The following is a 13,835-nucleotide window of genomic DNA, read 5'->3' as shown; positions in this document are numbered from 1 at the left end:
AATAGAACAAAAAATCATCAGATTTGTATGGAACCATAAAAGACCCCAAATAGCCAAAGCAATCCTAAGAAAACTGAGCAATGCTGGAGGTATCACACTCCCTGACTTTAGCTTGTACTACAGGGCTACAATAATCAAAACAGTATGGTATTGGCAGAAAAACAGACACACAGATCAATGGAATAGAACTGAGAACCCAGAAATAAATCCACATAAATATGGACAGATAATTTGTGACAAAGAAGCGGAAAACATAAAATGGAGAAAAGACAGCCACCTCAATAAATGGTGCTGGGAGAAGTGGAAAGCTATGTGCAAAAGAATGAAACTGGACTGCTATCTGTCACCATGTACCAAAATTAATTCAAAATGGGTCAAAGACCTAAACATAAGACCTGAAACAATAAACTGCATAGAAGAAAACATAGGTATTAAACTTATGGGTCTTGGGTTCAAAGAGTATTTTTTGAATTTGACTCCAAAGGCAAGGGAAGTAAAAGCTAAAATAAATGAATAGGACTATATCAAACTAAAAAGCTTCTGCATAACAAAATCATCGACAAAATAAAGAGGCAATCAACCAAATGGGAGAAGATTTTTGCAAACAACCCCTCCAATAAGGAGCTAATATCCAAAATATATAAGGAACTCATACAACTCAACAACAACCACAAAAGAAACAATCCAATTAAAAAATGAGCAGAGGATCTGAAGTGACATTTCTCCAAAGAGGACATACAAATGGCCAATAGACATATGAAAAAATGCTCAACATCACTAATTATCAAGAAATGCAAATAAAAACCACAATGAGATATCATCTCACCCCAGTTAGAATGGCTATCATCATAAGACAAATAGTAACAAGTGTTGGAGAGGCTGTGGAGAAAAAGGAACCCTCATACACTATTGGTGGGAATGCAGATTTGTGCAGCTGCTATGGAAGGCAGTGTGGAGGTTCCTCAAAAAATTACGAATAGAATTACCATATGACCCAGCAATCCCTCTCCTGGGTATCTACCCAAAAAATCTGAAAACATTTATCCATAAATACATATGTGCTCCAATGTTCATTGCAGCTTTGTTTACAGTGGCCAAGTCATGGAAACAAAGTGTCCTTTGATAGATGAATGGATAAAGAAGTTGTGGTATGTATACACAATGGAATACTATTCTGCCATACGAAAAGGTGAAATAATACCATTTGCGACAACATGGATGGATCTTGAGATTATAATGCTAAGCGAAATAAGTCAGTCAGAAAAAGTAGAGAACCATATGATTTCACTGATCTGTGGTATATAAAACTGAAAACAACAAAAGAACAAGACAAACAAATGAAGAAACAAAAACTCACAGACACAGACAATAGTTCAGTGGTTATCAGAGGGTAAGGGGAGAGGGAGGTGGGAGATGAGGGTAAAGGGGATCAAATATATGGTGATGGAAGGAGAACTGACTCTGGGTGGTGAACACACAATGGGATTTATAGATGATGTGTTACAGAATTGTACACCTGAAATCTATGTAACTTTACTAACAATTGTCACCGCAATAAACTTACATTAAAAAAGAAAAGATACCATGAAAATCTTTTAAGTATTCAAAATCCTAATGCCCTTCTAATTTTCATTGGTTGTATGATGTAAAAGAAAACTCAACTTTTTCTGTGGGAATTTTAGTTTGTCAACCTCTCATTACTTGTTGCCAAGTAATGTCATGAAAACATGAAGTTTCTTGATTGAAAAAGAGCCTACGTGCAAATCATCATAAGGTGGGGAAGAGGAGGGAAGGAAGCTCCTCCAGCATACTCAGTGGAAATGCCACTTTGCATGCTTAAGTATCAACGTACTCTCCTCTATTTTAGAAATATACTTCAACTTGGACAGAGGGGAATAGCTGGTGCCCAGTCTTTGCTGATTACCGTGTATAAAAAAGTCAAATGTACTTTTGAGCTTTGGATGGTGTCTCCATAGGAAACCTTAAGTGGGGGATTCAGTTAACTGCTTGGATAATTAAAGGAAAACCTCCACTTTTACTTCTGCTATTTGAGCATCATTGGCTTGAATTATCCAGCTTACTCACTTCTATATTAGATGGTGTCTAGACAAAGCTTTAGTATATGTAATGGTGTAAAACCATTCATTTATCAAAGGAACAGAAAAATAACACTAGATTTTGGCCTATGTATATACCCACCAAGGAAGTGATCATATAACTCCAGTATTTGAACCAAAATAATTCCATAGGTAACCTTCAAAGAAATGATATTGTAATTGTTTCTAGTTGATGATTAAATTTGAAGCTTTGTCCAGGAAATCGGGACATTCAGTATTCATTCATTCACATAATTGATTCTTCAGGCACAATTAATCAGTACCTATTTGGAGGGCTCGAGTTAAGGGTGTGTAACTAACATAACAGGAGCAAAAGTTGCATGGGACTGAGAAGGAAAGAATTATTTTCTGACTGCAGCCATTGAAACAGGGCTTAGAAGGCTGAACAGGGGCTCAGAAGAGAAAGAAGAGGTGTAGTGGGGAGTGGGGAGAGATAAGGGCCTTCCAGATAGAGGAAATACCAAGTCCCAGTAATGCCTTGTGAGTACTTGATGGGATATGGCCAGAGCTTACACTGAATAAGGTCATTCATTCAGTCAACATATACTGCTTGAGGTTGAGGACAGTGTCTCTGCCCTCACGGCACTTGTATTCTCCTGGGAGAGACAGACAATAACCAAGGAGACAAGTACATAATTTTAGGTGGTGACAAGTGCTGTGAAGAAAAATAATGCAGAATAAGGGAGTAGATAGAGTAAGCCACAAGGGAGGGGGTGACAAGAGCTAAGAGGGTCACTACAGCATGAACCCCCATTCCATGCTGTTCAAGTTTAGATATCATCTGAGCCCCAAGTTTGAGTCTGGGCCTGTTCTGAGGGATGAACTCGAGTGATAGAAAGCACAAGGGCGTTTGTTTCGGGTCAGGAGCAAGGAAGGTCTGTGTGGTGGTCGAGGGGTCAAAAAGGAGGGAAGGCAGTAAGCCGCTGGAAAATCAGAGAAGGCCCCAATTCTTTGATTTTGTTGAGACATTCTCTCTTCCGTGGGATTAAGAAAAATTTTGTCAATGAAAGTTTTTGACTTATCTGTGTTTTTGAACATAATCTGAACTTCTTCAACTAACAGATTACATGCCCACTTTTCCATTGCTTGTTCATTTTTGTATGGAAACCACAGTCATCGTTAGCCCCTCGGATGTTCTCAGTGAATAGAACCAGGGGTTTTGCAGTAAGGGACAGAATACTCAGTTTTACTTTCAGAATAAGCAATGATACCATCAAATAGTAACATCATAATATAACCAAATGTGGATTTAAAAGACATCCCCTCCCCAGTGCAGAAATGGAGAATCTTCCTCCCAGAAGCCGATACTCAGAGGCAAAAAGAACAAACCAATTCCATTAGCTGAGAGCCTTCATTACCGAAACCTGCCAAAGGCAGCATGTGATTTGCAAACAGAGTTCTAGGGCTGAGGTAACAACAACTTCACAGATGGAATGTTTTGAATACTTCTCAAGTCAGCAAGAAATAAAAGCTCAGAAAGATTTAGTGTGAGGAGGGCCTCTGTTGGGAAGTGTGTCTATTTAATACTTCCTCCTCAGATCTTGGGCCAATCACATTTTTAATTTTCTAACGGACAAAGGAAACTTGGCTTGAGGAAGAATTCTTTGTGTTGGTACAATGGCTGAGGGTACTTAGTTCTAATTTTCAGACTCAGTTTTCTCATCCTTCTTTTATTGGCCTTCTTTCTAATGTTCACCAAAACCTGGGTTTCCAGACTCTGAAAGGCTTATTAAGCTTTTTCTTCTGATTGAAAGTTGAGAATTGAGGTAATTATCTGGATAATATCGAAATTTGATTGATAATATCTAAGAGGATTGAGGAATATGAAATTGAAAGTGTAACAAGAGTCTTCGTAGCTGATATTCAATAGCAGATTGAGTTGAGCAGACCATCTTTTCTGAGAAAAGTCCCAATACCATTTCAACACCATGTTATATAATTGTAACCATGACAGCAGGAAAATGAGTAGCCAACAGGAGGGTGATAATTACAGCGTGAAGTCATTCAGATCCCAAGTGCTTATAGGAAAAGCCGTTCTTTCCAAGGTATGAATATGAGATACTTTCTCGTAATTTGTTTTAACTGAAACTTGATTTGTCATAATTTAAACTTAGTGTGGCCCTTTGGGGAACTCTTTTCTCCCAAAATGGATTCCACCTATTGAAGGTACACTGAAGAGATAAAGAATTTAATTATTACGGATAGTACCCTGTCCATCCTGAGACAAGAGTTGTTAGAGAAATGGCACTATTTCTGCCAGATGCCTCTTGTCACATCAAATAATATAATCAACGTTGTGACCATGAATTCTTCATGACTATGCGTACTTCAAAAGGTTATATGACAGCACAGGTTTAAGGCGGAGCCTGTTGTGAAGCACAGTACTTCCTGAGGGCGTAAATCTCTTTGTTATTCCTGATATCAAAGTGGTCACAGGCCCTGGGGAGGAACAGGCGAGGTGCTTGCAGTAACTGACAGGACTGAGGAATCAGAGGCATTTAAAGAAGTAGATCAGAATGTGTCTCATGCTTTTCTTTTCTGTTGTTTTTTTTAAAAAAATCTTTGTCTGTTCTTCCTCCTGCTTTTCTGCTAGACAGAACCCTCAGAGCTTCTGATTGAGGAATGTTTGTTGCAGTTCTCATTAGCTCCCCGGTAAGGCTGCTGCTGCTGGTCCAGGGACCACACTTTGAGAACCACTGCTGCACAATGATTTGTGGTCATTTTCTCCCCAAAGTGATGACTGGGGACAGGTGGGCAACTTTTCTAGACATCAATGGCATTATAGTTAGCATATAAATGTAATGAACAAACCTAGACATGGACATAGGCAAGAATTCCAAGGAAGAGGCGATCTCAGTGAACAAGTTCCGTCGCTGAGGTAGCTGATATTAAGATTTCACAGATTCTGCTGGAGGCTTCTGATGGAAAGATGGCCCTGAACAGATGTATTATCAGCATCTGAATCATGGCAAATGCAAAATTGGGGCTTAGAATATTTTTAATTCGACTTGAAAATATGTATTGGAGGCCTATGTTGCGGGCACTAAGCTGATTGCTGGTGATATAATGATGGTTTCTATCCTTAAAAAGATCCATAATCCTTTGGTGCTGATGGCGGGGAGAGGATGAGTATGAGGTCCTTCTACAGCAGTGGTTCTCAAAGGGTGGTTCCTGGACCAGCAGCATCAGCATCATTTGGGAGCTTAGAAGACCTGCAACAAGCATTTCTCAATCTGAGGCTTAGGGGTAGGGTCAGAAATCTGTTTTCATCATCCCTCCAGATGACTCTGATGTATACTCTCTTGAGAAACACGGTTCTATATAGAGGACAGGAAATGGGGGGCATATCGTACAGAGGGAAATAAAAAGAGAACAGAGGAGGAAATTCTGGTAAATGCAGATAGGGTAGAGAGGAAAATAGAGGAAGACCAGACAGAAAAAAATGCAAAAAACAGAAGAGTATCTCTACAACTAAGGGAAGACTTAGGTTTCAAAGAGAGAGAACGAGGTTGAGGGGTCAGTCAAATCCAGCTGGAGAAGCGCCAGTAGGGTAGATGGGACAGGGGTGACCTTTGAGGGAGCAAAGTCCATGGAAATGGGCAGATGACAGGCCGAAGGTGCTAAACACTGAGTGGGGAGGAGGACGGAAAAGAGGGCGGAATAGCCCATTCTTTCAAGAGGATTTGCAGCAATGGAAAAGATGAGGCTTGATGGGTATTTGAAGAGGAACAAGGGGTAAGGAAGACTTTTTATGTTAAACGAAATGAAGAAGTTCATGGTTGAGAAAAGGGGCCAGTGCCTTTAGGTGGAAAGGTAGAGAATCAAGCACAGAGATTTGAAGGAGATAAGTCGTTTATTTGCTGAGTTAAGAGTGAAATAGTGAAGGATTGCAGCTGTCAACAAATATTTGTTCAGCACCTACAATTGCCAAGCACTGTTCTCAACATAATGAATAAAATAGACAAAATGCTTGTTTTCCTAGAGTTTACATCCTAGTGAGGAAAAAGAGAAAATAATTATATATATATATATATATATATATATATATATATATATAATTATTTTCTCTTCATAGCATGTATAAGTGCCTGACATAATTATGTATACATAATTATGTCAGGCACTTGTACATGCTATGAAGACTAAAGCAAGGTGAGGAGAATTAGAGGGACAAGGGGAGTGTACAATTTAGGATAGGTAGGGCTGCTTCCCTAATGAGGCTGATTCTGAGCAAAGAAGCTAGGGAAGTGAGGGAATGGATCATGCGGATATTTGTCAGAAATGCTAGTCTGTAGAGGCTAACAAGTATAAAGGCCCTTCTACAGGATCTGTTCCCTGCATTCTAGGGAAAGCAAGGATGCCATCTGCTTGGAGTGGACCAAGAAGAGAAAGCGTGCTGGAGAAATGGAAGATCCTATCATGAGAAGCCTCGAAGGCTGCAGTGTGGACTTTACCCTGAGTAATATGGGAGGCAATGAAACGTCCTGAGTATGGAGTGATACGGTCTAAGTTACATTAAAAAATTAATTTTGGCTTGTGTATGGAGAATGAGACATAAAAAAGGAAGAGCAGAAATGGGGAGGTTATTCAGCAGACTACTCCAATAATCCAGGTGAGACCTGATGGAGGTAGGGGAGGAGATGGTGAGAATTGACCAGATTCTGGATATATGTCAAAGGAACTGCTGCAGGACCTGCTGATGGAATAATTCTAAGATCTGAGAGAGAGGAGAATTCCAGGATGGGCCAAAACTATTGGAAAATTTGGAGAAGGAAGGAAAGAAACTAGATGAGTTAAAAATAATAGTAGCAACTTTTATTATTTATTGATACTGCGCATCAAGCATCAGGCTATGCCAAGTTCATTGTCTATATTACATCACTGAATCCTCCTTAAAATCTCAGTTTACAATGATGAACTGACTACTAAAGCACCTTACCAGCCATGAGTCAAATGGTGGGTCAGGGACTAGGACCCGTGCAGTCTGGCTGCAGGCCACATACCCTTAAACCCCCACACAATGATACGATCTCTATTGTCTCTGAGAAGTGGAAGGTTACCCAGAGTTGGGGAAAAGGAGGGGAGGGAGGCAGGGCCAAGATTGGGAGTTCAAAAAGAATGTTGACCAATTACTCAAAAAATATGCATCAAAAATTTGAATGAATAATAAGACAACTGTTGAAAATGTTTTCTTTAGGGCAGTTGTTGGTGTGGTTTGGGGCTCACCCTCCTGTGGCTGCTTGTGCCATGTCTATCTAGATGAAGAAAATAACTGAGCTGTTATTTTGCTGGACCTCCTTAAAAGTAGTGTCAATCACTGAGCGATCCCAATCACTGAGGGATCCTCTCAGCCGCCACAACTGGTATGGAGCGGATTCCCAGTTCCCAGTCCTATGAGATAAACATCCCCTCGATCTTGTTTAGCATAAACACTGACACTGAAATCGAACAGACCGGTGAGATGGAAGTTGAGTCATGGCATATTTATTAAGCTGAGCACTGGCTTTGACACTCAGAGGAACACCAAATTAATTCAAGACACATTTCTAGCCCTTAAGGGGCTTACAGCATTGGTTTGGCTGATGGACCACCCAATATCCATTAGGATGGAGAAACCAAATCTCCACTTTGGGTTCATTGTGTTGCACGGAGTGACAGGCCTGGAGATGAAAAGGGCCTTGGTGCATGTGGAATGCATGCGTGGCAGGCCTGCAGCCCCTCAGCCTGCGAGCATTAACCCCAGGAGCAGCCTGGCTGCAGAGTGAAGGTGGCTGTTTGTGCATAAACACTGTCATTTCACTGGGACTGCTATTTCATCTTTGAACCTTGGCTTCAAAGAACACTGACCATATTCCTGTACTTGCCTTTCTTTGAAGCGTGTGGCTTTGCATTGCAGATTAAAGTGAAGACATTCATCAAGGAAGAGATCTGGCCAACTGCTCCCCTAACTCAACCCAAAACAAAGCCTTGAAATGCTCCAATCACAGTAGCCGTGGGGTGGGCTGAGGACAAAGGCTCAGAACTGGGCCCTCATTCTCAGATCCTGTAAAGCAGCTCCAGCATGACATAGTGCATCCCTTTAAGCTTTGGGCAATTTTACCCTGAGAGTTACCCAGCAGAGCAGGGTAAGTTAACACAATATTCCCAAGCTGTCCTGTTCATTTTATTTAAAGCAGGTATTGTAGCAAATGAGGCCAGCATGATCACTCTGTGTGTGCCTTTGAATTCTTCAAGAGATGTGTCAGGCAGAACCATCTGATACTTGGCTGGTGATTCTGTCAATTTTCTTTTCGTCTACTTTCCCTTGTTCATTCCTTTGAAAAGAAACCATTTTCTCTTTCTCCATGATTCTCCTATACTGACTCTCAGAAACCTGGCTGCCCACATAGCCTTCTCTGTTATTTATTTATTTGTTTACTTCCTCTCATAAGATAGCAAGAGGAGTGAAGTGAGAAACTGGAACTGGGAGGTTACAAATAAAACCAAATGATTCTTAATTGTAAGGCTCAGAGGAAGAACCAAGGGAAATATCTCCCACCCCATTGGAAGAAACATTGATGATCGATGACTATCAAAGGAGAAATGATCACATCTTTAGGATAACTTTTCTGCAGATCTTCACTGTGATCAGATACACAGAGTGAGTTCTGTCTGGGATGAAATGGTAAAGCAACCCAGAGGAAGGAAAGAAGGAAATGATTGTCAAGGTGGGTCCCTGTAAATCATCTGATTCAGACAACATATCTACCGCAGGGTTTAAGAAATTAGTAATCCTTATTTAGATAGTGGCTAATTTTCAGAGCAACTTTTTCCTAGTTATTCTTCTCTAAAGTAAGACAAAATGATAATTCTGGTCATTGTAAGACAATTCATTTAGGGTAAATTTATTTAGCTATATTTCAGCTTAAATCTCAAATTTTTGTTTTCCATGAAGAAATGTATGAAGTTCAAGAAGATCATTTTCATGGTTTCATGAGAAACCAGTTGTTCTAGACCAGTTTTTTTCCCCCCCACACAAACTGACAGCTCACGTGTGAATACAGCTCTATGTCTAGTTCCAGTTTTAAAAGATTGAAAGACATCTGCTTATCCACATCATATTCATATCCCTTAATTTACTACACCCCCAAATTTGAGCGCCGCCATGTGACTAGTTTTGGTCAAAGGACTGTAAGCAATGTGATACGTGTCATTTCTAGGCAGATGCTCTTTTTCTCTTTACCATGGTGACTATGGAAGCCATATTCTGAGACGGGCAAGCCGCAAGTCAGCGGCAGCTTAAGTCACTGCCCCCATGGAGGGACAGTGTGCAGAGAGTTGTCTGATTTGTATTAGACATGGTACGAGCAAGAAGTGAACCTTAGTTCTGTTAAACCGCTGAGAGTTTCAAGGTTTATTTGTTATGGTTGCATAACTTGACTTATCCTGAGTAATTCAGGACCATGGAAGATATTTAGTCTTACCTCACTTCCACCATAAGAATCCTTCCTACAGCAGCCCTGAGACATGGTCCAAATACTTCTTGAACACCTCAGAAATCACAGCAAATAGCATAGCAAGCAATTATATAATGCTTGCTATATAATTGTTTTCAGACAAAATAAGTATTTTGTATGTTTTAATGTGTCTAATTCTTATAAAAACCTTAACTCACCAATATTATTTTCTTCATTTTATAGCCAGAGCAACTGAAGCACACAGAAGTAACTTGGTCCGGGTTAAACAGACAAGTTAAGTCACTTACGTAAGGCCACACAGCAAGTAAGTAGTATCCCAGGAGTCAAATCCAAGCAGTTGCTTTCAGTCTATGCCCTTAAATCACTGCACCATGCAGCTTCACTAGATTTGATTTTCATTTCATTTTCATGCAGACCGTTCAATAGGACACAGACGCATAAAACCCAAAAGACAAGGCTGGAAGGGACCTTAGCGATCAATCGTTGCTTTTTATACAGAGGAACAAAATCACTCTGTAAGCCATTTTCCTGCTATAGTGCAAAAGGTCTGTCTTGGGGGTTTTCAAAGCAGTGACTTGGGGAGCACTAGAGCTCAGGACAAGGGTCTCAGGGCTACCAGTTTGGAGGTAAATGGAGACACTACTTCAACCAGACCAGTTCTGTTCTAATCTGGTTTATATAGTAGGATTCTTGGTAAAATTTGTATGTGAATATTCTGCTGCTTCAATAAAACTGAAAAATGATGGACTCTTCAGACTTCTATTGAAGTATTAGGCTTGTAAGTCTGCACTAAACACTGTAGGGCTTCACATCAGCTGGGAGGAGAGATGGGGCACATGGATTGTTCATCCTAGCTCGGGGATAATTTGCACTCACTGGAAAGTCTGGCAGCAAGAACTGCCTTATTCTTCACTGGATGTGCACTGATATATGTAGTAGAAGCTCTATAAGCAATATCTGAAAGTTAGAAGGAGAATTCCAAGACTCCTTGACAAAGCAATTTTTCAAAAAGAAGATTAAGCTGATTTGGATTGAGCAAAGTAGCATACCATGGCTGTGGTGACACAACATCAAAGAAATGGCTGGAAAGTTACCATTGTGTGCGTTTTGTCCATATATCCTGAAATGGTAAGGTCAGTGGTGGATTTCTTCTCCCATTAAGTAAGTTAAGTAAGTAAGTAAGTAATAAGTAAGTAACTAAATAAGTAAACAAACAAACAAAGTAGTGGGTGCATAGATGAAAAATGAATATTAAATTGACTAGTTTGTTCTCAGGGAGACACAAGTCACAGCCCCAAGCAAGCACAGGCAAACACACACCACTGTTTACTTCATTTTAACACAACTAATTACACAAAATTATCCAAATTTGCTGATCACCTTAAGAGGTGAATTGGAAAGTTTCCTTTACTTTCAAAAAACATTCCTTTTTTTTGTATGCCGACAGCAGTTATACTACATTTAGGTACTATATATGGTTGTGTATTAGGTACTATTTATGTACACATGATTTGATTTACAAATTGGGTTAAGTCAAAGGTGCATATTTGAGAAGGGGGAAATTGATGGGTTAGAAGGAGACCAAGAGAGATCTGGGAAAATAGTTCATGGAGCTGGGCTCTTACCTTGCATGGTCCCATCCAGTCCCATGATGAATTTCATTGACCTGATGATTTGCTCTGCTATTGGGGGGCTCATGGATGAAGCATAAGCAGCACTATGTGAGTGAACCCGCAAATAATCCACAAGGTCCTTTAATAAAGGAGGGAAATACAAAAAGAAGGAAAATAAATCTCAGCGTTGGTGGTGAGAAGCACATCTTATCCCAATCCCATCCATCATGGCCCAGGACATTTGATTCTTGAATGTGGTCCAGTTTTCAATGGGCATCACCAAACTATTTTTTTTCTAACCCTCTTCATAGTTTTTCCCTCAGAAACTTAGAAGCTATACAGTAAAGGCTGCAAGTTTGGAGTTGAGTTCTGTAAGGCCACACCAGATGTATAAAGGAAAAATGATTTCCCAAACATTTGATTAGTACTTAGTATGAGTACTGGCTTAGTATTAGGAGTATTTGGACTTAGGAATATCCAAAGAATACAGGATGTGGTTCTTGCCCTGGAGCATATTGCATTAAATTGTGTCCATGGAAAAGTAATGGTAGAAAAAGTAATAAGACATACAAACTAGTACATGCAACAGGGCTACAAGACTGCAGAGGAGGTATTGTTAGCCAGAGTTGATAGGGAAGTTTCCAGTGAGGAAGTGACATTGATTAAGTCTTTAAGAATGAAGACAAACATAGAGCAAAAGAAAACTTGGGTGGAGGGATGGAGTGTTAGAGGGAGAGGTAGGAAAGTAAACCAGAGTGTAGACCAGATAATATGCCTTGGGCAATTGGGAACTACTGGGATTTTTGTGCCACACTATTTGGAGTGCTGACCCACTACAGAACGCTCGTCTTTAGTGACAGGAATTACTCTCCACCTGCATCCCTGACTCCTGAGGCCAAATGTAAGGTCCCAGGTAGGCCTGCTGAGAGCCCAAAGACGCTCCAATAACCTAATGCCACAGTCAGGAGGGCCTCAGAGCTGGTATCTGCAGGCGTTCAGCCCCAGCTAGGAAGATCATCTATCTGCCCACCTGTACTGGCTCATTGCCTGGGACCTTCAGGGTGTTCTGCAGAAAAGCTAATGAACTGATGGTGGCTATCTGTGCTACCAGTGGGGTCTGTAAAAAATTATCCACCTTTTCTTCTAGGATGACAAGACAGCTTAGAATTCCACTTAGGCATCTTCTCTGATTATTTCCTCTCCTAGGTGAACTGGGAGGAGCTTTGCTTTGAGCAGGGCCATCTCCTCCTAACCCCTCTTCATTGGTCACATCCATTTCTACCTCTGAGACTGGGATTGTGCCCTGCCCTTCACTTTTCTATCTCTCTTGGGGTATAGGTGGCATGGTTGTTCACTAGCATTTTAAACATTCATAGCTCATCTTCCTCAGTAAAGGGAGTGGCCTGCCTCACAACTCTGTTGGTGACGTGATGCCTCTACCTGGCCCCTGTGTGGAACCAGTAGCTCCATTCTGTCCTTTCTGCCTTCTTCAGTATGTCCTTCACTTGAAATCCTCTCTCCCATGCATACTTCTTCCCTGAATTCCTTTCTCCCTCTTCTCCTTCATTTCACGCTCTTCATTCCTTTTCTGTTTATTTGTTTCTTCCTTTCCTTTCCCATTCTTTCTATTGATTCCCTCCCTCCTTTTAATTTCAAAATCTCCACTTAAATTTTTTTCTCTACATTTCTGTTTCTTTCTTTCTTTCCTTCCTCCCTCCTTCCTTTTTTTTCCTTTCTCTTTTTTCTCCCTATGCCACCCCCCACTACTACCACCTTTATCCTTGCGCCCATCTTTCCATCTGCCAAGTCTGTACAAAGACTTGTTCCAGGCTATGTTCTGGATATGGTAGTCCAAGAAAAGGAAAAATATAGAAATCCTGGTCTTTGGCAGCTATTATCCACTTATATTGAAATTAAAATTCAATTTCTGTCTATTCTTTTGTTTAGTGAATCTAAAAAAATGGTGGGATGGGTTTTTGCCATAGTTGAAGAGTATGTGCACGATGGTGCCTACCTTAAAGCATTGGCCACACGGTATTAGGGAAGTGCACTTTAGAGGATGACGGAGTGGGGGGTCAAAGAGAGAGAGGCAGGCTTTCTCCAGAGTAACTGAAGCTGGGCTGTCCTTCACAGCTTTATGTTCAGCGTTCCTCTTTGAGCAGTAGCAGAGGTTTTCTTTGTTGAGAGCTACTGTCTCCCAAGAGGATGCTAAGAAAGCCAACTTGGAGATAGTAGGAGGGGTGCAGGAGATGGGATGATGGGGTCTCATGTAGACCCGAGTCAGGACAGGGCTGTTTCAGGGAGGTAACCTGGGCTTGAAGGATGGGTAGATTTGGTTAAATGCAGAGCAGGGGAGAGGCATGGACATGTGCCAAAATTAGGAATGAAGATGGCGTCTTAATCAGCAAAGAATGAAGGTGTTTTCAAGAAAGGTGATGAGGGGTTTTCTCCTTCAGAGATATGGGACAGGCTCTGGAACCTGATTGCTTGGGTTTAAACCCTTGCTCTGTCATTTACTTATATATGACCATGGAAAAGTTACTAAACCTCTCAGTTCCCGACTTTTCTTCTTTGAAAAATGAGATAATGCCAACACTTACCTCAGAGTCATTATGAGGATTAAATGAGTTAATACATATATGGTGCTT

At 40.7% G+C, this 13,835-nt stretch overlaps 1 protein-coding gene across 1 annotated transcript in view; it reads right to left on the bottom strand.

Annotated features, from left to right (window-relative positions):
• The window catches only part of SPTLC3 (serine palmitoyltransferase long chain base subunit 3), a 149,859-nt gene that overhangs the window by 31,529 nt on the left and 104,495 nt on the right, over positions 1–13,835 (bottom strand). The window contains exon 9 of the mRNA XM_033095399.1: positions 11,200–11,326. Coding sequence (XP_032951290.1) covers positions 11,200–11,326 — 127 coding nt within the window. The remainder of the gene's footprint in view (positions 1–11,199; positions 11,327–13,835) is intronic.

Source organism: Rhinolophus ferrumequinum, chromosome 23 (genome assembly GCF_004115265.2).
Source record: "Rhinolophus ferrumequinum isolate MPI-CBG mRhiFer1 chromosome 23, mRhiFer1_v1.p, whole genome shotgun sequence".
NCBI lineage: Eukaryota > Metazoa > Chordata > Mammalia > Chiroptera > Rhinolophidae > Rhinolophus > Rhinolophus ferrumequinum.
The sequence above is the reverse complement of the archived record's forward strand: the minus strand, read 5'-3'. Positions and strand labels throughout refer to the sequence as shown.